At 42.6% G+C, this 25967-nt stretch overlaps 1 protein-coding gene across 4 annotated transcripts in view; it reads right to left on the reverse strand.

Moving 5' to 3' along the window:
* The window catches only part of foxn3 (forkhead box N3), a 393377-nt gene that overhangs the window by 113032 nt on the left and 254378 nt on the right, over window positions 1-25967 (reverse strand). For all 4 annotated transcript variants that reach the window (XM_070879649.1, XM_070879652.1, XM_070879650.1 and 1 more), the window contains exon 4: window positions 14565-14626. In XM_070879649.1, coding sequence (XP_070735750.1) covers window positions 14565-14626 — 62 coding nt within the window. The remainder of the gene's footprint in view (window positions 1-14564; window positions 14627-25967) is intronic.

Genomic DNA, 25967 nt, shown 5'->3' on the forward strand with positions numbered 1-25967 from the left:
AACCCCACCTTTCCCTGCCTCTGTACTTGCTTCAAACCTGTTGCATCTCTAATATTTTCCAGTTCTGATGAACGGTCAACGACCTGAATCGTTAACTCTGTTTCTCTCTCCACAGATGCTGCCTGAGCTGCTGAGTGTTTTTACAACTTATTAAATAAAACACTTAATTTCCCAAGCTGATTATAATAAACGAGTACTTAGATTACTGAATCTTGCCAAACCAATTGGCTGAGAGCAAGCATCATCGACAGAAGCCCACACTTATTAGGTAAAAAAAGGGATGAGGTCCGACGAGACGAATTTAAGGAGCTAGGAGCTAAATTAAAACATAGGACCTCAAAAGTAGTAATCTCAGGATTGCTACCAGTGCCACGTGCTAGTCAGAGTAGGAATCGCAGGATAGCTCAGATGAATACGTGGCTTGAGCAGTGGTGCAGCAGGGAGGGATTCAAATTCCTGGGGCATTGGAACCGGTTCTGGGGGAGGTGGGACCAGTACAAACCAGACGGTCTGCATCTAGGCAGGACCAGAACTAATGTCCTCGGGGGAGTGTTTGCTAGTGCTGTTGGGGAGGAGTTAAACTAATATGGCAGGGGGATGGGAACCAATGCAGGGAGACAGAGGGAAACAAAAAGGAGACAAAAGCAAAAAAGACAGAAAGGAGATGAGTAAAAGTGGAGGGCAGAGAAACCCAAGGCAAAAATCAAAAAGGGCCACTGAATGTAAAGGGGCTGCAGGAGGGGTCAAAACTAAACATCATGGTTTAAAAACTAGTATTAAAACACTCTACCTAAACGCACGCAGCATTCGAAATAAAGTAAATGAGTTGACGGCACAAATCATTACAAATGGGTATGATTTGGTGGCCATTACAGAAACGTGGTTGCAGGGTGGTCAAGACTGGGAATTAAACATACAGGGGTATCTGACGATTCGGAAAGATAGACAAGAAGGGAAAGGAGGTGGGGTAGCTCTGTTAATAAAGGATGTTATCAGGGCAGTTGAGAGAGACGATATTGGCTCTAATGAACAAAATGTTGAATCATTGTGGGTGGAGATTAGAGATAGTAAGGGGAAAAAGTCACTGGTGGGCGTAGTTTATAGGCCCCCAAATAATAACTTCACGGTGGGGCAGGCAATAATCAAGTGAATAATGGAGGCATGTGAAAAAGGAACGGCAGTAGTCATGGGGGATTTTAACCGACATATCGATTGGTCAAATCAAATCGCACGGGGTAGCCTGGAGGAGGAATTCATAGAATGCATACGGCATTGTTTCTTAGAACAGTATGTTACAGAACCTACAAGGGAGCAAGCTATCTTAGATCTGGTCCTGTGTAATGGGATAGGAATAATAAACGATCTCCGAATAAAAGATCCTCTCGGAATGAGTGATCACGGTATGGTTGAATTTGTAATACAGATTGAGGGTGAGGAAGTAGTGTCTCAAACGAGCGTACTATGCTTAAACAAAGGGGACTACAGTGGGATGAGGGCAGAGTTGGCTAAAGTAGACTGGAAACACATACTAAACGGTGGCACAATTGAGGAACAGTGGAGGATTTTTAAGGAGCTCTTGCATAGCGCTCAATAAAAATATATTCCAGTGACAAAGAAGGGCGGTAAGAGAAGGGATAACCAGCCGTGGATAACCAAGGAAATAAAGGAGAGTATCAAATTAAAAACCAATGCGTATAAGGTGGCCAAGGTTAGTGGGAAATTAGAAGATTGGGAAAATTTTAAACAGCAGCAAAGAATGACAAAGAAAGCAATAAAGAAAGGGAAGATAGATTACGAAGGTAAACTTGCGCAAAACATAAAAACAGATAGTAAAAGCTTTTACAGATATATAAAACGGAAAAGAGAGTGACTAAAGTAAATGTTGGTCCCTTAGAAGATGAGAAGGGGGATTTAATAATGGGAAATGTGGAAATGGCTGAGACCTTAAACAATTATTTTGCTTCGGTCTTCACAGTGGAAGACACAGAAACCATGCCAGAAATTGCTGGTCACAGGAATGTGGGAAGGGTGGACCTTGAGACAATCACTAACACTAGGGGGGTAGAGCTGGACAGGCTAATGGGACTCAAGGTAGACAAGTCCCCTGGTCCTGATGAAATGCATCCCAGGGTATTAAAAGAGATGGCGGAAGTTATAGCAGATGCGGTCGTTATAATCTACCAAAATTCTCTGGACTCTGGGGTGGTACCAGTGGATTGGAAAGCAGCTAATGTAACGCCTCTGTTTAAAAAAGGGGGCAGACAAAAGGCAGGTATCTATAGGCCGGTTAGTTTAACATCAGTAGTGGGGAAAATGCTTAAAACTATTAAGGAAGGAAAGTGGGACATCTAGATAGGAATAGTGCAATCAAGCAGATGCAGCATGGATTCATGAAGGGGAAATCATGTTTAACTAATTTACTGGAATTCTTTGAGGATATAACGAGCATGGCGGAGAGAGGTGTACCGATGGATGTGGTGTATTTAGATTTTCAAAGGGCATTCGATAAGGTGCCACACAAAAGGTTACTGCAGAATATAAAGGTACGCGGAGTCAGAGGAAATGTATTAGCATGGATAGAGAATTGGCTGGTGAACAGAAAGCAGAGAGTCGGGATAAATGGGTCCTTTTTGGGTTGGAAATCGGTGGTTAGTGGTTTGCCACAGGGATTGGTGCTGGGACCACAACTGTTTACAATATACATAGATGACCTGGAAGAGGGGACAGAGTGTAGTATAACAAAATTTGCAGATGACACAAAGATTAGTGGGAAAGCGGGTTGTGTAGAGGACAGAGAGGCGCTGCAAAGAGATTTAGATAGGTTAAGCGAATGGGCTAAGGTTTGGCAGATGGAATACAATGTCGGAAAGTGTGAGGTCATCCACCTTGGGGATAAAAAAAAACAGTTTGAATGGGAAGAAATTACAACATGCTGCGGTGCAGAGGGACCTGGGGGTCCTTGTGCATGAATCCCAAAAAGTTAGTTTGCCGGTGCAACAGGTAATCAGGAAGGCGAATGGAATGTTGGCCTTCACTGCGAGAGGGATGGAGTACAAAAGCAGGGAGGTCCTTCTGCAACTGTATAGGGTATTGGTGAGGCCGCACCTGGAGTACTGCGTGCAGTTTTGGTCACCTTACTTAAGGAAGGATATACTAGCTTTGGAGGGGGTACAGAGACGATTCACTAGGCTGATTCCGGAGATGAGGGGGTTACCTTATGATGATAGATTGAGTAGACTGGGTCTTTACTCGTTGGAGTTCAGAAGGATGAGGGGTGATCTTATAGAAACATTTAAAATAATGAAAGGGATAGACAAGATAGAGGCAGAGAGGTTGTTTCCACTGGTCGGGGAGACTAGAACTAGGGGGCACAGCCTCAAAATACGGGGGAGCCAATTTAAAACAGAGTTGAGAAGGAATTTCTTCTTCCAGAGGGTTGGGAATCTGTGGAATTCTCTGCCACAAGGAAGCAGTTGAGGCTAGCTCATTGAATCTATTCAAGTCACAGATAGATAGATTTTTAACCAAGAAGGGAATTAAGGGTTATAGGGAGCGGGCGGGTAAGTGGAGCTGAGTCCACGGCCAGATCAGCCATGATCTTGTTGAATGGCGGAGCAGGCTCGAGGGGCTAGATGGCCGACTCCTGTTCCATGTTCTTATGTTCTTATGTAATGGTCATAGCTCAATCAACATTTATGCTGTTCATAATGAATTGGCCAGGAGGACAGAGATCAGAATATGGATATCGAGGGGATTAAAATTACTTGGCTACACCTTTTTTTTTTTAAAAAGTCAACTCCATTCACATGCCAACACAAAAACTTGCTAGGCCATTTATTACAATCATCTAATAGAGGGCTTACAACCATAGAATGTGTGCGTAAAAGTATTTTTTCTCCCCAGCCACATTTTCCTCTGATGTGACTCATGCTTAACTGCAGTTCCAATGGCCTGGGGTCTTTCTGGATACTTGATCCAAGGCGTCATTTTTCATCTGTCAGCTTAGACCGTGAACATCTGCACTCTATTCACCTTGGAGGATGCGAGGACACAGGGCATCTCCACACAAGCATTTTTCCATCAAGAATCACTGAATAGCAATCGGTGGTGGGAATATTTCTGCAGCCTCCCTCCCCACATCGCCTCTGCCCTCACCCAGGCTCACGAGATCAATTGTATTCCCCAATTGCAGCGCCAATCAGTAAGCATGGAATCCTGTTCTGCAAAGTTCCATTCCACACTGGTGAATACATTTACCAACTGGAATTCTTTGAGGATATAACGAGCATGGTGGATAGAGATGTACCGATGGATGTGGTGTATTTAGATTTCCAAAAGGCATTCGATAAGATGCCACACAAAAGGTTACTACAGGAGATAAAGGTACACGGAGTCAGAGGAAATGTATTAGCATGGATCGAGAATTGGCTGGCTAACAGAAAGCAGAGAGTCGGGATAAATGGGTCCTTTTCGGGTTGGAAATCGGTGGTTAGTGGTGTGCCACAGGGATCGGTGCTGGGACCACAACTGTTTACAATATACATAGATGACCTGGAAGAGGGGGACAGAGTGTAGTGTAACAAAATTTGCAGATGACAAAGATTAGTGGGAAAGCGGGTTGTGTAGAGGACACAGAGAGGCTGCAAAGAGATTTAGATAGGTTAAACGAATGGGCGAAGGTTTGGCAGATGGAATACAATGTTGCAAAATGTGAGGTCATCCACCTTGGGGAAAAAAAAACAGTAAAAGGGAATATTATTTGAATGGGGAGAAATTACAACATGCTGCGGTGCAGAGGGACCTGGGGGTCCTTGTGCATGAATCCCAAAAAGTTAGTTTGCTGGTGCAGCAGGTAATCAGGAAGGCGAATGGAATGTTGGCCTTCATTGCAAGAGGGACGGAATACAAAAGCAGGGAGGTCCTTCTGCAACTGTATAGGGTATTTGTGAGGCCGCACCTGGAGTACTGCGTGCAGTTTTGGTCACCTGACTTAAGGAAGGATATACTAGCTTTGGAGGGGCTACAGAGACGATTCACTAGGCTGATTCCGGAGATGAGGGGGTTACCTTGATGATAGATTGAGTAGACTGGGTCTTTACTCGTTGGAGTTCAGAAGGATGAGGGGTGATCTTATAGAAACATTTAAAATAATGAAAGGGATAGACAAGATAGAGGCAGAGAGGTTGTTTCCAATGGTCGGGGAGACTAGAATTAGGGGGCACAGCCTCAAAATACGGGGGAGCCAATTTAAAACAGAGTTGAGAAGGAATTTCTTCTCCCAGAGGGTTGTGAATCTGTGGAATTCTCTGCCCAGGGAAGCAGTTGAGGCTAGCTCATTGAATATATTCAAATCACAGATAGATAGATTTTTAACCAATAAGAGAACTGAGGGTTATGGGGAGCGGACGGGTAAGTGGAGCTGAGTCCACGGTCAGATCAGCCATGATCTTGTTGAGTGGCGGAGCAGGCTTGAGGGGCTAGATGGCCTACTCCTGTTCCTAATTCTTATGTTCTTATGTACTACTATTTCTATGACACGTCCAGTCTGTTTTGTGACCTGCAGAAGAAAATTTGCACTAAACATTTTGCATCAGTACTTTTTAGGGAATTCCCTTATAATTGGTCATTTAGAACCCCTTTCCTTTGCTTCTGAAAGATAAAAACATAAGCTATAGGAGCAGGTCCCTCTGAATACCAACATTTCCCAATCTCTCACCATTTAGAAAATATTCTGCTTTTCTATTTTTCCTACCAAAGTGGATAACTTCACATTTCTCCACATTATATTCCATTGGCCACGGTTGAACCCACGCCCTTAACCTGTCTATATCCTTTTGCAGCCTCTGTGTCCTACTCACAACTTAATTTCCTACCTAGCTTTGCATCATCAGTAGACTTGGACATTACACTCTGTTCTCTCATCTAAGCCATTGATATCGATCACTGATCAGTAGGAAGTATGAGACTTCATCCACGCCCGGCTTCTAAAAATTATAAACCTGAACAGACGCTGGCTGTACATTTCCGAAAATAATTCAGCGACAGGTTCCTATTGTCAAACTAGAATGCAGGCTTCAGAAATCATGTGAGTTTAAGACTGAAGATACATTCCATGGCACGTTAAGGGCTGAACAATTGAAGATTACCAAACCGGTTCTGAAAATAAATAAAACAATCTCACCAACATGATTTTTATTCTATTCACTTATATGAGAAGTGAATTGGAACATTGGAGTCTTGACATTATAAAATGATAAAGACATGAAACAAAATCCAATGCTTCTTTCATTTTTAGCAAGAATTTTTTTATTAAAAAGGAACAGGAAACATCCATTAAATCTCAACAAGCCTATCTTTATTGGTACATCAACTCCCATATCCTCACCAAATGCTTCAACTTCTTCTCTTCCAAGAAATAAACCACTTGTCTGGTGAAAATATCTGCCTAATTTTCCTTCTTAAAAGAATTTGGATCAGATAGTGCTGATGGCATTCCAACAATAACGCATTTATATTGCATCTTTAATGTAAATAAAATCGCTAAGCACCTCACAGAGGCACAATCAAAAGAATGAATGAAAGAAAGGCTTGGATTTATATAGCGCCTTTCACAACCACCGGACATCCAAATGAAGTATTTTTGGAGGGTAGTCATTGTTGGGAAACGCGGCAGCCAATTTCCCACAAACAGCAATGTGATAATGACCAGATCATCTGTTGTTTTGTTATGTTGATTGAAGGATAAATATTGGCCCAGGACACCTGGGATAACTCCCCTGCTCTTCTTCGAAATAGTGCCATAGGATCTTTTACATCCACTTGAGAGCGCAGACGGGGTCTTTCAGATGTCTCATCTGAAAGATGGCACCTCCGACAGTACAGTGCTCCCTTGGCACTGCACTGGTGTGTCGGCCTAGATTTTCTGTGCTCAAGTCCCTGGAGTGGGACTCAAACCCACAACGTTCTGACTCAGAAGAGTGTGTGCTACCCACTGAGCCACAGTTGACACTGTGGAATGCCGAACCAAAGCAGGAGATATTAGGAATGGTGACTAAAAGCATGCTCAAAGAGGTGGGTTTTAAGGTGGGTAAAGGAAGCGAAGTGGAGAGGTGGAGGGGTATAGGGAGAAAAGCCCAAAACATGGGGCCTAGGTGAAAGCATGGCCGCCAATGATAGGACGTTAGGAGGGGATGCACAAGGGGCTATAGTCAGAAGAACTGAGTTCAGGAGAGGGGCTGTAGGGTTGGAAGAAGTTATAGAAATAGGGAAGGAGGCAGCCATGGAGGCATTTAAACATGTGAATATGAGAGTTTTAAATTTGAGGTTCTTCACAACGAACAGGTTGCTTTATGATGTGCAAGACACTTATGTAGGTAAACACAGAAGCCAACTTGTACAAAGTGAGGTCTACAAACCAACTTAATAAACGGTCGGATAATTTGTTTTTGGTGGTGTAGGTTGGAAGGAGGTGGTAGGTTGGCAGGAGATGAGAACTCCTTGTTGTTTTATCAACAGTGCTGTGGGATCTTTTATGTTTACCTCAACAGGCCAAAAAATGTACTCAGTTTCACAATTCATCTGAAGGACTGAGGGGTTAAAATAAAACTTTGGTGGGGTGGGGGGGCAGGTGGGGAGGAAATAGGCGATAGCCGACTATCTGCTCCTTATACACCGTCCAATTTTCCTTTCCACTGAAGTCAGAATCTCCAACAATGCACTGCACCTAGGTATCAGCCTAGATTATCTGCTCAAGTCCACAGCCCTCTAACCAAGAGGTGAGCTTGCTACCAGCTGAGAAAGTCAAACACTCCAAACCTCCTCGTTCTTAGCTTGAGCCTGGTATTTAACCCCTCCGACATAAATTAACTATTTGCCTGGATCAATTTTGTCACTACCCTTCATGAGATGTGACAATAAGCTCAAAAATCTTCAATTGAATTTCTCAACGTTTAAATTCCTAACAAGTGGAATTATCTTTTCAGTATGGCTTTCCAGCCTCTCAAGTGCAATACAGGGCAATACCTTTCTTGCGATTAGGCAATCAGAACAGCAACTCTGCGCTGATCAATAGTTTGTATAGCAATAGTTTGGTTTGTATTTTATCCCGCTGCTAATGCAATCCAATATTTTCTTTGTATTTTTTGACTGTAGCTAAACAGTGTGCCGATATAGTCGCAACAACTCCTAAATTTATTTTCTAATTGCCACTTTCTACCACTGTTCCTTTCAACAAACACTCCTTCTTTTGATCCCACACTATTTTGCACTTACACATATAGAACTGCACCTGCCACCTACTGCCCCAATTACCTAAAAGATCTAAATCTAGCTTCAATGCGCCATGAATATATAACTAAAAACAGAAAGGGTCCCAAGACCATCTCCTGCAGTACTCAATTTAGAACCTTGTTCTAACCTGAAAACATACAATTCTATTAATAGTTCCTTTTTGTGGCGGCTGTTTTTAAAGCCAATGATTTTTTCCAATGTTATGCTTCATCTCCCACTCTGTGACTTCTTCTCTTAGCTACCTTTGCATAGCAAGTTTGTTTTGCTACATTACTTTTTCATTCCCTGAAGAGTTAAGTATGCTACAAATTGCTCCTGCAACATTCATGTGAAATATGCTGCTAAGGGTTTTTTTTAAATAAAGGGACACTTACTTCAACTTTTGAAGTTGCTTTCTATCTGTACCTTAGAAGAATGGCTGTAATAATAAGGATGATAAACAAAGATATTTTCTGCTTATCATCAGTATCAAAGTACACAATACTGATGGTGTATTGCTACAGAGAACAATCTTATGTGCTGATGGCTGACCTTCTCCGATCACACCCATTTGTCACCACAGCAACCAAAGAAGTCTTTGTAAACTTTAGGGTGCTTTTGATTTACAGGTGGATTAAATTTAAGATTTTCTTTTCCCCTGGTGTGCTCAATATGCACAGGCAGAATGTATTTAAAAAAAAACATATTGCTTTTATATCAAGCAGCTTGGCAATTAAGATACTTCAAATTAACTAAGCCCAAAAGGGAATCGGAAACAGTACCTTACACAACATTCCCATATCAACACGTATTCCTGTTAAACATTGAAAAAAAAAAAGTGTTTTGAATGGGACACGAGAAGGAAAATTGTAATGTTGTCAACTAAGAAAGGTTTGGGGCTCTTGTTATTTTCGATTCCGTTGTAAAATGGCTGAGTTGTGATTCCAAAACACAAAATGGAACCGTAGGAGGTGCAGACGTCTTAAATGGCACCAGGGCCCAATCGAATATTTGGGACATATTTAATTGATCAGCTCTCTTATTCAGCAAACTATCAGAACAATCTTTCTGCACTTTTACTTACGGGCTTATTAAGGGAAAATAATCAAGAACTTCTAAGAAAACTAAATATAGAAGTTGTGTCATGATCTGGAATACTGAACCAGTCCCAAAAACTGTCTGGAAAAAAAGTACAAATTGGAGCAAACAGAGTGCTCACACGATGATTAACCTAGAGATGGCTGCAACAAATTTTGAAGAATACATCTGTGTTTGTTTTGTTTTTTAAAAAAGCTTTTGAAATCTAGCCATGGCAGACTATGGGGCAATTTTTGTTAACTCGTATTTATATTATATTGTTTACAGTTGGCACTAGACATTCCATATATGGTAATCATCTGGCTAAATTTGGCCTGCCTTTTATGTTAAAATGCATCTTAATCTAATCATCTGGCTTTTTCTACACCAAATACTATTCAACCTCTTATTTAAATTGGCAACTATCTTCAAATCTATGCATTTTCTTTTTTTTTTAAATATGCAAGAACTCTAATATGTGCCTCCCGCAAGTCCCAAGCTATAGATTCACTCCAGCAAAGCAACCCCCAAAACTAAGTTGCAAGTATCTCACATAGACTCATCATCATAGGCAGTCCCTCAAAATCGAGGAATATTTGCTTCCACTCTAAAAATGAGTTCTTAGGTGATTGAACAATCCAATACTGGAATTATAATCTCTGTCACAGGTGGGACAGACAGTTGTTGAGGGAAAGAGTGGGTGGGGAGCCTGGTTTGCCGCACGCTCCTTCCGCTGCCTGCGCTTGCTTTCTGCAGGCTCTCGGCAACAAGGCTTGAGGTGCTCAGCGCCCTCCCGGATGAACTTCATTCACTTAGGGCGGTCTTTGGCCAGGGACTTCCAGGTGTCGGTGGGGATGTTGCATTTTATCGAGGAGGCTTTGAGGGTGTCCTGGAAATGGTTCCTCTGCCCACCTTGGGCTCGCTTTCCGTGCAGGAGTTCTGAGTAGAGCGCTTGCTTTGGGAATCTTGTGTCAGGCATGCGAACAATGTGGCCAGCCCAACGGAGCTGGTTGAGTGTGGTCAGTGCTTCGATGCTGGGGATGTTGGTGCGTCTGTCCTCCCACGGGATTTGTAGGATCTTGCGGAGACATCGTTGGTGGTATTTCTCCAGCGATTTGAGGTGTCTACTGTATATGGTCCATTGACTAACCCCGTCGCTTCACACCAATTCTTCTCCCATCGGGCTTCTACGTGACCTCTTCCCACAGCAAGTGAAGAGAGATTAGAAACTCAGTAAAGCCGAGACAATGGCCTTGCACTCACCATTCAGTCACCAAATAGAGGGAGCTGCAGCACTGAGGATTTTTTAAACTAAATTTCGGCTCAGAATTAAGAGTTTGAAATTTCAATTCTAATTTGAACAAAATATAAAGAATAGCATCTTGATTTTGCAAGTGTTCACTTGGATTGTCCATATTTCAATTTTACAGGAAGCAGTTAAAATTAAGTGTGAAAGTATTTAGCAAATTAACAAAGGCTTAATTGATTTGAGACACAATCAGCCCCACTGCACTGTTTCTTGGCCCTTCTAACCTACTCTGTAAGGTGAACTAAGAGCATACACTGGAAAGGCAAACATAGTTCACTTATAATAAAACTTATCAGAAATATAATACCAAGTACAACAATTCTGACACACAAACACACACAGTGGAAAGAAGAGATGATCGTTACCCCCCCCCCCCCACAAGTCGTGGAGGGGGAAAATAAACAGGAACAGCGTCACCAGTTTTGAGAAAGCATGGCACAAATTTCCATCCGCCATTTGCTGTACTCCACACAAGATGCTATACCTCCTGACCTGCCAGCAGTGTCATTGTTCGAACACGGATTATTCAAATACAAATAACATGCATTGAAGCCATTTATTGATGTCGGAATCTACCCGTCCGTACATGCACAAAGTTGCTCTAAGTTCCAAAACCTGAAATGCTACCACAATGGAAGAATGTCACCTAAGTGACACTAGGACACTTCATTCATCCCTGCAGTTAAATAGTAACATTAGGTACCAACGACTGTAAACATAGAAAAACATCGCAAAGTGCTTCACGGTGTGCAGTTAAAACATGAACGTCAAGCCAAAGATGATATTAGGAGGCATGACCAAAATTTTGATCAAAGGTGTTTTTTTAAAGTGGGTACTTAGAGGAGAGGGAGATTGAGAGCTAGAGGGGGTTAGGACAGGAATTCAGCATAAGGAACAGGAATCGATGGTTAAAGAGTCAGAGAAAGAAATAGCGGAGGGGGAGGGCAGTGTAGAGCTGGAGGTGGTCTCTGAAATAAGGAAAGGTAAGGGTTTTAATGGGATTTGAACACAAGGATGGAGCGTGGAGGATGGGAGGGGAGGCCAGGAGAGCATTGGAAGAGTCAAGTCTGGAGGTGAAAAATGGCACTGATGAAGGTTTCAGCAAATGAGCTGAGGTAAGGGCGGAGGCAGGTGATGTTAGAGGCAGAAGGAGGTGGTTTCTGTGTTGGTAAGGATGTAGATAGGCAGCTCAGCTTTGGGGTCGAATAGAATGCTGAGGTTGCAAACAGTTTACTTCAGCCCGACACAGCAGCCAGGAAGAGAGATACTATAAAGAAAAAGACTTGGATTTATATAGCGCCTTTCAAGACCACTTGATGTTTCAAAACGCTTTACAGCCAAAGAAGTACTTTTGGAGTGTAGTCACTGTTGTAATGTAGGAAACGCGGCAGCCAATTTGCGCACAGCAAGCTCCCACAAACAGCAATGTGATAATGACCAGATAGTCTTTTTTTGTTATGTTGATTGAGGGATAAATATTGGCCAGGACACCAGGGATAACTCCCCTGCGCTCTTCGAAATAGTGCCATGGGATCTTTTGCATCCACTTGAGAACAGATGGGGCCTCGGTTTAACGTCTCATCTGAAAGACGGCACCTCCAACAGTGCAGCACTCACTATCAGCACTGCACTGTCAATGAACTTTGAATTTTGCCAAGAGCTTAAGACAATGGCCTCTGGATTTGCAATGTTTTGCTGGAGGAAATTACAGCTTTCCAAGACTGCATGTTGGACAAACAGTCTGACTACAGAGGCAGTAGTAAACTAAATATAAGCCAGTGTGGGACAAATAGGATATTTCCTCAACTAAAAATCTAAATTAATGAAGTAAAATAAGGACACATTTTCATGAGCACTTTCAAAGGCAGTATCACTCACTGGCAGGAATCCTTATATACAGAATTCTAGATTAAAAAAGGGCTAATAGTAAAACTCTCAACTACAATCCTGTAGATGTGCAATGTTTGTAATTCATGCACAGAAAAGTAATTGATATTAATAGACAAGCTATTTTGCAACACAGGTCCATATGTGTACTGTTAAAAACATAGAAGGGTATCAGGAACACCATATTTCAGGTGTGCATTGTACTTAGAGGTACTTTCCAATATACATCCGACAAGGTGTTTTGTTGAGATGTTGACCTCGTTACCTTGGTTGCTATCTTCAACGTAAATGTATAACTCAATACGAAACATAATCATAAAATAGTTCTTTAAAGATTACTACGGTAAAGAAACTCAAGAATAATTTTTTTTTTTTTTAATTTCATCTCCTCCATCGGCATCAATTCCTTGTTGTGGTGTAGTCCCACAAGCCCAGACACCCTCCAATATATCGTCCGAGTGGTCATTATTCACACGAGCTTCCAAGCTGAGTGTAAGCAGGCGATTTGATCATGGTGAACATCACAGAAGAGTGCCATCTTGACTTGACCTCGACACACACAGACGCAACAGATTGCTGGATTAGGAGCAGAGACCATTTCTACTGCCTGGATCAGCGAACTCAACAGAGACCGATCATCCTGATGGGCATGACTCAGTCCCACAATGTGCACCACCCAACGGAGGAAGCCATCGTAATTTTATTGTATTCTTTTCTCTGCTGTGCACTTATACTTCTGCACACTGCAGCAATTATTTCAGAATTATTTTATTTTGTAAATTCCCAATGGAACTATCACTCTGTTTCAATAAAGTGCAGATATATCCACAGAAAATGGAGATATACAGCGCTGCAGTTTTATAATTAGTTGTAAAAATGAGACTCGGATTTTGATGTTCCATTGTAAGTTGTACTATAAATGGCATATACAGTGGAGATTCACAATAAGCAGAATTAGAAATGTTTCTTCAGAGCAAAGGCACAAACGTATATGAATTCAAAGAAAGCTTGGTCATAAGTTTAACTATGCTGTTAAAAATAATTCAGGTTACAAGTACCATGCACAAGTTTTTGTTGATGATTTGCAAGATTCACCTGCAATGCACAACAAACAATTTCAAAGAATTCCATTTTGCAACAGCTACATTGAAATTTCACCCAAAAATACTTCAGTAACCAACATGGCTATTATAACAGATTAATAATGGCCTTTTGACCATCACATGTGGTCACCAAATATCTACCTTGGTCACCAATTGGTCACACTTACCCAAATTATTTTCCATAAAATACAAAAACTAGTAATCAGCCACCATGCCAACTGATCGTAACATTCAGACAGAAACTGAGACAGCAGACCTCGTGCTTTCTTGCTTTAAACAAAGATTCCTATTAACACATTTCCTCATTCAGCTAATAAGGTGAGCAATTTGGGAGATGGAAGCGCTTTGTCCACTAACTCAGTAAGACAGAAAGCTAAACTCAAATGACCAGTATTCTAAACGTTGGATCTTGAATAGTATACTTTCCAAGACAGCTTCTACCCCATCCAGGCTTAGAGCACCAGATACCTAGTTCAGATAGCAAAGCTTAAAATCAGTCTCTCCAGTTGTTTGAATTTAGTTTACTCTTTTTGTACAGAGCGCACAGTGGTGCCAGACCTCTCTGAGCTACCGACCGAATTCTTCCAGTTGAAGAAACCGTAAACTGTGGCTTTGAGTTTTCTTTAACAGGTCCCACTACTTGCTTTCCTGTATCACCTTGCGCCCCCTGCCCCTGCAATCAATACCGCCCTTCCCTCAGACTCTGAATTTCTCTGAGGTCATTTGCATTTAGGTTGATCACACTTGGTGGGTTAGTGGACAAAACACTCAGAACAACTGTAGCATTCAAGCATTTAACATTCAAGTTAGAAACTCTGCAATGATGTATGCAGTCATGAAATTATTTCAACAGACATTAGGAAACAAAATCGCCAATCACTGGTAAATATCCATCAATAATCCTGGAGAGTTTCTCTTACCTTGGAGCGCTCCGTTCTTCTTGAAGAAAGCACTTCCTGGCCAAAGGGGTGGACTTGATGTGCTAAAAAGTAAACAAATATTGTTTAAGGATCAGTTTTCTTAACCCACTTCAAGACAAAGCAGTTCAAAATAAAACAAGTCAACCCTTATGGAAGGTTTTTAAAGATATGAACTGTTGAATTGCTCACAAGCTTTTCGGAATTTCATTCCACCCAAATAGAAATTTTCATTTCTACAACAAATAAAAATAAATTCTTCTGCTCACAGATCAAACTCTTTACAGCATCCAGAAGACCAAACTAATACCAGAGCGGAAGCTATAAAGGTAGCTGAAAGCCCTGCCAAACTTCGAAGACTCTTCCACAATATCAAACTGTAACCATAACAACAGAAAATTACAACAGCACACATGGGAGGGAAGAAGGAAGAGAAACAGGAACACTACAATAATGAAAGGAGGCAACACAAAACTTACTCAAAACTTACAACAGAATTAAGACTTAGAAAATAGACAGCAGGGGAGTTTGGCAATACAGATACTAAATGATATATACTTCAATGCAAGGAGTGTAGGGAATAAGGCAGATGAGCCGAGAGCACAGATAGACTTGGCAGTATGATATTATAGCTATTACTGAGACATGGCTGAAAGAAGGGCAGGTATGGCAGCTCAAACATTCCTGGTTTTCAGACGGGATAGAGAGGGGAGTAAAAAAGGTGGGAGGGTCACAGTATTCATTAAACAATTACAGCTGTGAGAAGGGATGTTATGTTAGAGGGGTCATCAAATGAGGCCATATGTAGAATTAAAGAACAAAAAAGGGGCAATCACACTACTGGGAGTGTACTATAGACCCCCCAAACAGTCAGAGGGAGAAAGAACAACAAATATGTGGGCAAATTGCTGCGAAGTGCAAAGACTATAGAGCTGTAATAGTGGGGGATTTCAACTACCCTAATATTAACTGGGAAAAAGGTAGTGTGAATGGTACAAAGGGTGCGGAATTCCTAAAATACATTCAGGAGAACTTCTTTAGCCAGTATGTAACAAGCCCAACAAGGGAGGGGGCGGTTCTGGACTTGGTTTTGCGGAATGAAGAGCGGCAAGTGGGAGAGCATTTTGGTGCTAGTGATCATAATTCAGTAAGATTTAGGGTAGTTATGGAAAAGAACAGAGGGGGACCAGGAATAAAAGTTCTCAATTGGGGTAAAGCCAATTTTGCTGAGCTGAGATGGAATTTGGCCAAAGTGGACTGGAAACGGCTACTTGATGGTAAATCAGTGTCAGAGCAGTGGGAGGCATTCAAGGAGGAGATCCTGAGGGTGCAGAGCAAGTATGTTCCCTTAAAAAAATGGGTGGGGCTAACAAATCTAGAGCCCCCTAGATGTCAAGGGACATACACGGTAAGGTAAAGAGAAAAAGGGAAGCTTATGAAAGATACCGGGAACTCAACACTGCAGAAACTCTAGAGGAGTATAAGAAGTGCAGGGGTGCAATTAAAAAATATATCAGGAAAACCCAAAGACGTTTTATAAATACATTAAGAGCAAGAGGATAACTGGAGAAAGAGTGCATAAAGGAAATCTGTGTGGAGGTGGAAGACGTGGGTAGGATTTTTAATGAATACTTTGCATCCGTTTTCACAAAAGAGAGGGGTGATGCAGACTTTGCAATGAGGGAGGAGGCATGTGAAATATTGGATGATAAAAATAGAGAGAGAGGAAGTATTAAGGGGCTTAGCAGCTTTAAAAGTGGATATATCCCCAGGCTCGGATGAAATGTATCCCAGGTTGTTGAGAAGTAAAAGAGGAAATAGCAGAGGCTCTGACCATAATTTTCCAATCCTCTCTGGCTACAGGTGCAGTGCCAGAGGGGTGGAGGACTGTTAATGTTGTACCTTTGTTTAAGGAAGAAAGGGATAGACCGAGTAATTGCATGCCAGTCAGCCTAACCTCAGTGGTGGGAAAATTATTGGAAAAAATCCTGAGGGACAGGATAAATTTTCCATTTGGAAAGACACGGATTAATCAGGGGCAGTCAGCATGGATTTGTTACAGGAAGGTTGTGACTGACTAACTTGATTGAATTTTTTGAGGAGGTAACCAGGAGGGTCGATGAGGGCAGTGTCTAAGATGTAGTGTATATGGATTTTAGCAAAGCTTTTGATAAGGTCCCACATGTCAGACTGGTCACAAAAGTGATAGCCCATGGGATTCAGGGCAAAGTGGCAAGTTGGATCCAAAATTGGCTCGGAGGCAGGAAGCAAAGGGTATGGTTGATGGATGTTTTTGTGATTGGAAGGCTGTATCCAGTGGGGTTCCGCAGGGCTTAGTGCTGGGTCCCTTGCTGTTTGTGGTATATATCAATGACTTGGACTGAAATGTTGGGGGGTATGATTAAGAAGTTTGCAGATGACACTAAAATAGGCTGTGTGGTTGATAATGAAGAAGAAAGCTGCGGACTGCAGGAAGATATCAATGTACTGGTCAGGTGGGCAGAACAGTGGCAAATGGAATTCAATCCAGATAAGTGTGAGGTAATGCATTTGGGCAGGTCTAACAAGGCAAGGGAATACACATTAAATGTAGTGGAACAAAGGGACTTTGGACTGCAGGTCTATAGATCCCTTAAAGTAGTAGGCCAGGTAGATAAGGTGGTTAAGGCAGCATATGGAATACTTGCCTTTATTAGTCGAGGCATGGAATACAAGAGCAAGGAGGTTATGCTTGAACTGTATAAAACACCGGTTAGCTGGAATACTGTGTGCAGTTCTGGTTACCACATTACAGGAAATATGTGATTGCATTGGAAAGGGTGCAGAGATTTACAAGAATGTTGCCTGGACTGGAGAATTTTGGCTATGAGAAAAGATTGGAGATGCTGGGTCTGTTTTCTTTGGAACAGAGACGACTAAAGGGAGACCTGATTGATGTGTATAAAATTATGAGGGGCCTGGATAGAGTGGATAGGAAGGATCCGTTTCCCTTAGCAGAGGGGTCAACAATCAGGGGGCATAGATTTAAAGTAATTGGGGGAGGTTTAGAGGAGATGTGAGATTCTTCACCCAAAGGATGGTGGGGGTCTGGAACTCACTGCCAGAAAGGGTGATGGAGGCAGAAACCCTTACCACATTTAAAAGATACTTGGATGTGCACTTAAAGTGCCGTAATCTACAGGGCTATGGAGTAAGAGCTGGAAAGTGGGATTAGGCTCGATAAGCTCTTGGTCGGCAGGCACGGACACGATGGGCCGAAATGGCCTCCTTCCATGCTGTAAATTTCTACAATTCTATGAAAGGACCGGATGTTAGTTACGAGCAACAAGAAAACATTCCCCTGCAGGCCTTACTCATTCCACTCTTTTTTAATGCAACCCGCTCATAGCTCAGTTGTTGAAACAATCCCAAGATAAAGATTAAAGCAACTTAAGCTCCTTTCTTAATCATACATTCAGTCCCCAATCCAAAAACTAGTCATCACAGGGAAGTACAGAACAATGTAATGTAACCCTTGCTACTGGGTAAAGGCCTAGCTCTGTCGAGCCCATGTGGTGGCTGATGTGCAACGGTCACCACACGTTTAAAAAATCCACGCACAGGCATCTTCCACCCCTTCAATTAGAGTTCAGGACTGGAACATCGGGTCCTTCATTGAAACATCTGCAAACTCATCCCTTTTGGTGTGGAAGCAAGTTATCCTTGTTTGAGGGACCGCCTATGACGACGACATTTAGATGAGAAGTGCTAATTGATATATTACACACGCTGGCTATGAAGTAAGTAGAATTCTTTCCGAATCTCAAAGTAATGCCTGTTACATTCGTTTCCTGAGCTGATCTTAGCTTCAAGCAATTGCTGGGGATGGTTACTATCTTCAAACATGTTAGAAAACGAAGCTGCCATTTACTTCTGAGAACGTATGGAAGCTGGAGGCTTTGGCTTGGACTCGCACTGAGTGTTCAGGGATAGAACAATGACGAGCCCCGTGCCATTAGCTCGAACAGAGTTCTCACACGGAAAATAAGTTGAATCCATAGAGTGCTTCGTTGCTGTGCACGAGGGTTACTCAAACAAAAGCTCTTCAGGAAAAATACAGCTGACAGAAACAAGTCTATCAGACAAAAAAAAACTCTTGAAAGCAGAGAACACACCAAGTCAAAGTACACAACCAAAAGCAGCAAGAACCCAGTTGTAAAAAGTAACAAAGAGTGATTGGAATAGTTGCAGCTGCTTTATAAAGAATCCCTTCAGGACTTCAATATCTTTTGCGATGTCCAATGTGACCCCGTGTTCTAGTCTAACTTGACTATAAATATTCTGTGAAACTAGCAGTAAGATCAAAAGCACAACCTTAATTCAGCAAAGGTTTATTTTGCCTTTAGACATCGAGCCAAAAGAAACAGTAAACCATAGTTTGGCAACATTACTTTTTACAGTTGTGAGATAGCACAAGGGTTTAATCATCCCTTAACTATAACGGAGCTTGCCTACTGACTGGGGTCATCGATGGAGCAAAAACCTTACTTTTTTGTTTAGAGAGCAGTGGATAGGGCTAATTTGTACGGCTATGGGGAGAGAGCAGGGCGTGGGACTAATTGAACAGCTCTTTCAAAGAGCCGACACAGGCATGGTGGGCTGAATGGCCTCCTTCTGTGCTGTATGATTTTATGGTAAGTAGGGGAGAAAGTTATTAGAACCTGCGAGGCAACTCAGACTTAATAAAGACATTTTTTTCTGGGCACATGTTGGCTTCTCTGCTTGTAAACCTGCCCACAATCTGATTATTCCACTCTCTAATTTGTTTGCTCACCATCCTGAAAGTGCCAATTCATGTTGGAGAACAGTTCCACATGTATTTTCTTGCCCCAAATGTTTGTCTGGCATCTAAGTTTAGATAATAGAAACATACAAAATAGGTGCAGGAGTAGGCCATTCGGCCTTTCGAGCCTGCACCACCATTCAATAAGATCATGGCTGATCATTCCCTCAGTACCCCTTTCCTGCTTTCTCTCCATACCCCTTGATCCCTTTAGCCTTAAGGGCCACATCTAACTCCCTCTTGAATATATCTAATGAACTGGCATCAACAACTCTCTGCAGTAGAGAATTCCACAGGTTAACAACTCTGAGTGAAGAGGTTTCTCCTCATCTCAGTCCTAAATGGCTTACCCCTTATCCTTAGACTGTGTCCTCTGGTTCTGGACTTCCCCAACATCGGGAACATTCTTCCTGCATCTAACCTGTCCAGTCTCAACAGTATTTTATATGTTTCTATGAGATCCCCTCTCATTCTTCTAAACTCCAATGAATACAGGCCCAGTCGATCCAGTCTCTCCTCATGTGTCAGTCCAGCCATTCCGGGAATCAGTCTGGTGAACCTTTGCTGCACTCCCTCAATAGCAAGAACGTCCTTCCTCAGATTAGGAGACAAAAACTGAATACAATATTCCAGGTGAGGTCTCACCAAGGCCCTGTACAATTGCAGTAATACCTCCCTGCTCCTATACTCAAATCCCCTAGCTATGAAGGCCAACATACCATTTGCCTTCTGCACCGCCTGCTATACCTGCATGCCAATTTTCAATGACTGATGTACCATGACACCCAGGTCTCGTTGTATCTCCCACCATTCAGATAATATTCTGCCTCCCTGTTTTTGCCACCAAAGTGGATAACCTCACATTTATCCACATTATACTGCATTTGCCATGCATTTGCCCACTCACCTAACCTGTGCAAGTCACCCTGCAGTCTATAAGCATTCACCTCACAGCTCACACCGCCACCCAGCTTAGTATCATCTGCAAATTTGGAGATATTACACTCAATTCCTTCATCTAAATCATTGATGTATATTGTAAATAGCTGGGGTCCCAGCACTGAGCCCTGCGGCACTCCACTAGTCACTGCCTGACATTCTGAAAAGGACCCATTTATCCCGACTCTCTGCTTCCTGTCTCCCAACCAGTTCTCTATCCACGTCAATACATTACCCCCAATACCATGTGCTTTAATTTTGCACACCAATCTCTTGTATGGGACCTTGTCAAAAGCCTTTTGAAATTCCAAATACACCACATCCACTAGTTCTCCCTTGTCCACTCTACTAGTTACATCCTCAAAAAATTCCTGAAGATTTATCAAGCATGATTTCCCTTTCATAAATCCATGCTGACTTGGACCGATCCTGTCACTGCTTTTCAAATATGCTGCTATTTCATCTTTAATAATAAATTCCAACATTCTCCCCACAACTGCTGTCAGACTAAATGGTCTATAATTCCCTGTTTTCTCTCTCCCTCCTTTCTTAAAAAGTGGTGTTACATTAGCTAGCCTCCAGTCCATAGGAACTGATCCAGAGTCGATAGACTGCTGGAAAATGATCACCAATGCATCCTTAAGTGTCAGCAGGTTATTTGACCGTTTCGAGATCGAGTGGGAGGGAGGCATCAAGGCAGAATCTCATCCTACTCTTACCAGATATCAAAAACAAGCCCACATTTCATCAGGAATCACAGGAGCGCGATCAGGAGCAGGAACCCTGGTTGATTTCCCTTCACTGGACCACTCTCGCTGAGGCTATGATCGATAAGATTACGTTACACACTATACAGAGTGGAATCACCGAGTCATCAGGGGAACTTGGACAAGTTTTGAACCAGCATAAAAGTTAAAACTCAAAATTCTCAACCTCTGTGGCAATTCCACAATATAAAAAAGGCCTATTCGCAACATGATGGAGATTAGTCTTGCCCTTTATGGAGGTCCGTAACAAGAACAGCAATCCATTTTGCCTTTTTAAAACGTGTCAAAGCATTGCACGTTTATTGATGGCTGTTAGTGTGGCCCTCTCAACTCTTCCTGGCAGCACTAATTCATGAGGGTGACATCATAAGTTCAGAGGTACTGTAACTAAAGCCGTTCATTTAATTGAATAATTGAATCTTATCAAATGTAATTGCAAAAGCAAAAATTAAATATTTTTAAACTTCACATTATGGATGATGATCATTACGAGGCACTTAAATAAAGAGCCCTGCAACCTCGACTTCTGACCGGTGATGCTTGTACATTAATTTTCTAGAGAGAATGTAGCAGCTGACAAAGATATGCAGTGCGAGGATGAGTCGTTAAACCGAGGCCCCGTCTGCCCTCGCCGATGGGCGTAAAAGATCCTGCGGCATTACTTTGAAGAAGGGTAAGGGAGTTCTCCCCGGTGTCCGGCCCAATATTTACCTCAAACAACATGACTAAAACAACTTATCTGGTTATAAGCACACTGCTGTTTGTGGGAGCTTGCTGTGCACAAACTGGCTGCCGCGTAGTTTACATTACAAGTGACTACACTTCAAAAAGTACTTCATTGCCTGTAAAGTGCTTTGGGACGTCCCACAGTCGTCAAAGGAGCTATAGAAATTCAAGTCTTTCATTTTGACTATAAATCAAGGTACACACACATCACTGGTAACAACAAATCATCATCGACAGTCATTCGGGATCGAGGAAGACTTGCTTCCACTCTTAACATGAGTTCTGAGGTGACTGAACAGGCCAATACGAGAACCACAGTCCCTGTCACAGGTGGGACAGATAGTCGTTGAGGGAAGGGATGGGTGGGACTGGTTTGTCGCAAGCTTTTTTCACTGCCTGCGCTTGCTTTCTGAAGATGATGAGGAACCACAAAACCCCTCCCACAAACGTAGGTTTCCAGAGTGGTAAAATGACTGATTACATGTTCTCTTGTAATGTTATCTCACTGCTAGTATTTAGTCTGATGTTTCCCTTCCAAATTGTCACTGACGCTATCCTTAACATAGAAAATAGGTGCAGGAGTAGGCCATTCAGCCCTTCGAGCCTGCACCACCATTCAATATGATCATGGCTGATCATGCAACTTCAGTACCCCACTCATGCTTTCTCTCCATACCCCTTGATCCCTTTGGCCATAAGGGCCACATCTAACTCCCTTTTGAATATATCTAACGAACTGGCCTCAACAACTTTCTGTGGTAGAGAATTCCACAGGTTCACAATTCTCTGAGTGAAGAAGTTTCTCCTCATCTCGGTCCTAAATGGCTTACCCCTTACCCTTAGACTGTGACCCCTGGTTCTGGACTTCCCCAACATCGGGAACATTCTTCCTGCATCTAACCTGTCCAGCCCCATCAGAATTTTATATGTTTCTACGAGATCCCCTCTCATTTTTCTAAATTCCAGTGAATATAAGCCTAGTCGATCCAGTCTTTCTTCAGTCCTGCCATCCCGGGAATCAGTCTGGTGAACCTTCACTGCACTCCCTCAATAGCAAGAATGTCCTTCCTCAGATTAGGAGACCAAAACGGTACACAATATTCAAGGTGTGGCCTCACCAAGGCCCTGTACAACTGCAGTAAGATCTCCCTGCTCCTATACTCAAATCCTCTCGCTATGAAGGCCAACATGTTATTTGCTTTCTTCACCATCTGCTATACCTGCATGCTAACTTTCAAAGACTGATGTACCATGACACCCAGGTCTCGTTGCACCTCCCCTTTTCCTAATCTGTCACCATTCAGATAATATTCTGCCTTCCTGTTTTTGCCACCAAAGTGGATAACCTCACATTTATCTACAATATACTGCATCTGCCATGCATTTGCCCAATCACTCAACTTGTCCAAATCGCCCTGCATCCTCCTCACAGCTCACACTGCCACCCAGCTTAGTGTCATCTGAAAACTTGGAGATATTACATTCAATTCACCGATGCTTGCCAGGTTACAGTTGCACAGGTGCCAAATGCAGTCTGGTGCCACACCCAAGCTGCCATTCTTCAAGTGTGAGCCCAGACAATTAGAGTCAGCCGGCAATTCAACTGTACACGGCATCAAAACTGAGGCCATCTCTATTCTCACCCAATGTCCACACGTGCTCACGTCACAGCAGTGATCAGGAGTGGGAACCTTGCCTGACTGCCTCCGAAACATACCCTGGTAGAAATGGGTTCAATAGCTGCGCTGTGCTGAGTGAGCCCAGGATCTTCTGATTGCCAAGGCTTTAGCGTGATACCAGGATGCGACGTTAAACAGAGGCTGCTCTCTGAGGTGGACGTCAAAAATATCATGGCATATTTCGAATTGAGCAGGGGAGTTCGCCCTGGAGTTCCAGGTCATTTCCCTCAATCAACATCACTAAAACAGATGATCTGGTCATCATCACATTGCTGTTTGTAGGAGCTTGCTGTGCGCAAATTGGCTGCCGCGTTTCCTACATTACAACAGTGACTATATTACAAAAATAATGTATTTCATTGGGATGTCATGAGGCGTGAAAGGTGCTATATAAATGCAAGTCTGTTTTTTTAAACAACGCCTTCGGGAGAGCCTAACTTGAGTTTACAATTGTTAAGAGGAAAATAAAACCTCCTGCTCTGCAAAATTTGGGAAATTCAGTACCTGAAAGGCAAATTAATTTTTTACATCTGCACATAAAATACATACATTCACATTTATTGTTTGTAAAAGATGTCTAATAATCACAGCATTATTTGTTCTAGTGAATTTTAAATGCATAAAATAAAAATGTAAATGCAGTCTGTGATTCGATGTGCAGATTAAAAGGAAAAATGCCTAATTTGTATCTTATCTCAAACATTTTATACAATATTAGTATTGCTTTAAGTCATAATTAAAATGCGAGTGGATATTCCTAAGAGTTTACAGTGCTGCATGATTCACCATATTACACCACTTAATTTCAAAGAAAGGTTGCACAGTACCTGAGGCAGAGAATGTATTACTAATTTAATGTGTCAATACTAATGCAAAATACTGTACTGAAAATAATAAACAGCGACTAATTAACTCATTTTCTTTTCTTCCTTCTTTAACTAAAGGTTTATAGAATAACTGGGTGAGTTGCAGCATCGAATTCAAGAACATTAGGATGGAGATACAGTAATACCAAAACATGAAATACAGGACTTCCCACATTTTCATCATGTAGAACTGATTTATCGGCATGTCATATACATACAGTTGGTTTATTAAGTTTTTCTGACTGCCTAAATACTGTATCAAAATTACTTGGACAACCACAATAGGCAGAAGAATTGCTATTAACATGAGGTGGTTGTTTTAAAAAATTTGTTCATGGGATGTGGGTGTCGCTGGCAAGGTCTGCATTTATTGCCCATTCCTAATCGTCCTTGAGAAGATGGTGGTGAGCCGCCTTTTTGAACCGTTACAGTCCGTGAGGTGAAGGTACTCCTGCAGTGCTGTTAGGGAGGGAGTTCCAGGACTTTGACCCAGCGACGATGGGGGAACAACAATATACTTAGGAGGGGAACTTGCAGGTGATACTGTTCCTATGCGCCTGCTGCCCTTGTTCTTCTGTGTTGTAGAGGTCACGGGTTTGGGAGGAGCTGCCAAAGAAGCCTTGACGAGTTGCTGCAGTGCAGCTTGTAGATGGTACACACTGCAGCCAAGGTATAGAGGGAGTGAATATTTAAGGTGTTGGATGGGGTGCCAATCAAGTGGGTGCTTTGTCCTGGATGGGATCAAGTTTCTTGAGCGTTAATGGAGGTGCACTCATCCCGACAAAAGAAGGGTATTCCATCACTCTTCTGACTTGTGTCTTGCAGCTGGTGGAAAGGCTTTGGTGAGTCAGGAGATGAGACACTCGCCACAGAATACCCAGCCTCCGACCTGCTGAAACAGCTGAAGATGGGTGGGCCGAGGACACTGCCCTGAAGAACTCCTGCAGCGATGTGCTGGGGCTGCGATGATTGGCCTCCAACAACCACAACCATCTTCCTTTGCGCTAGGTATGACTCCAGCCAGTGGAGAGTCCCCACACCCCCACCCTCCGATTCCCATTGACTTTAGTTTTACTAAGGGTCCTTGATGCCAAGGCAGTCACACTCACCTCATCTCGACCCTTTTGTCCATGTTTGGTGCAAGGCTATAGAGAGGTCTGGAGCCAAGTGGTCCTGGCGGAACCCAAACTAAGCATCGGTGAGCAGGTTATTGGTGAGTAAGTGTCGATGACACCTTCCATCACTTTGCTGATGATTGAGAGTAGACGGATTTGTCCTGCTTTTTGTGGACTGGACATACCTGGGCAGTTATCCACATTGTCGGATAGATGCCAGTGTTGTACAGGTGGAGCATCCGAAATCCAGAAATCTCGGGACCTGGGCCATTCTGGATTTAGAGTATTTCGGGATCTCGGTACATCTTTCCGACGTCCCGAATCCGGAAATGCACGGGCCGAGGTTCGGGTATTTCCGGATTTTGGGACATCTTTCTGTAGTCCTTCGGAATGACTTTCTGTAGTCCTTTGCTGCTCTCCCTCTCTTGTGTTTTTGTTAATCCAGAGTCTCCTGTATCTGTTTGTGTCATGTATGTACATGCTGTTTGTAGC

This window comes from Pristiophorus japonicus, chromosome 4, assembly GCF_044704955.1.
Source record: "Pristiophorus japonicus isolate sPriJap1 chromosome 4, sPriJap1.hap1, whole genome shotgun sequence".
In the NCBI taxonomy this organism is placed as follows: Eukaryota; Metazoa; Chordata; class Chondrichthyes; family Pristiophoridae; genus Pristiophorus; species Pristiophorus japonicus.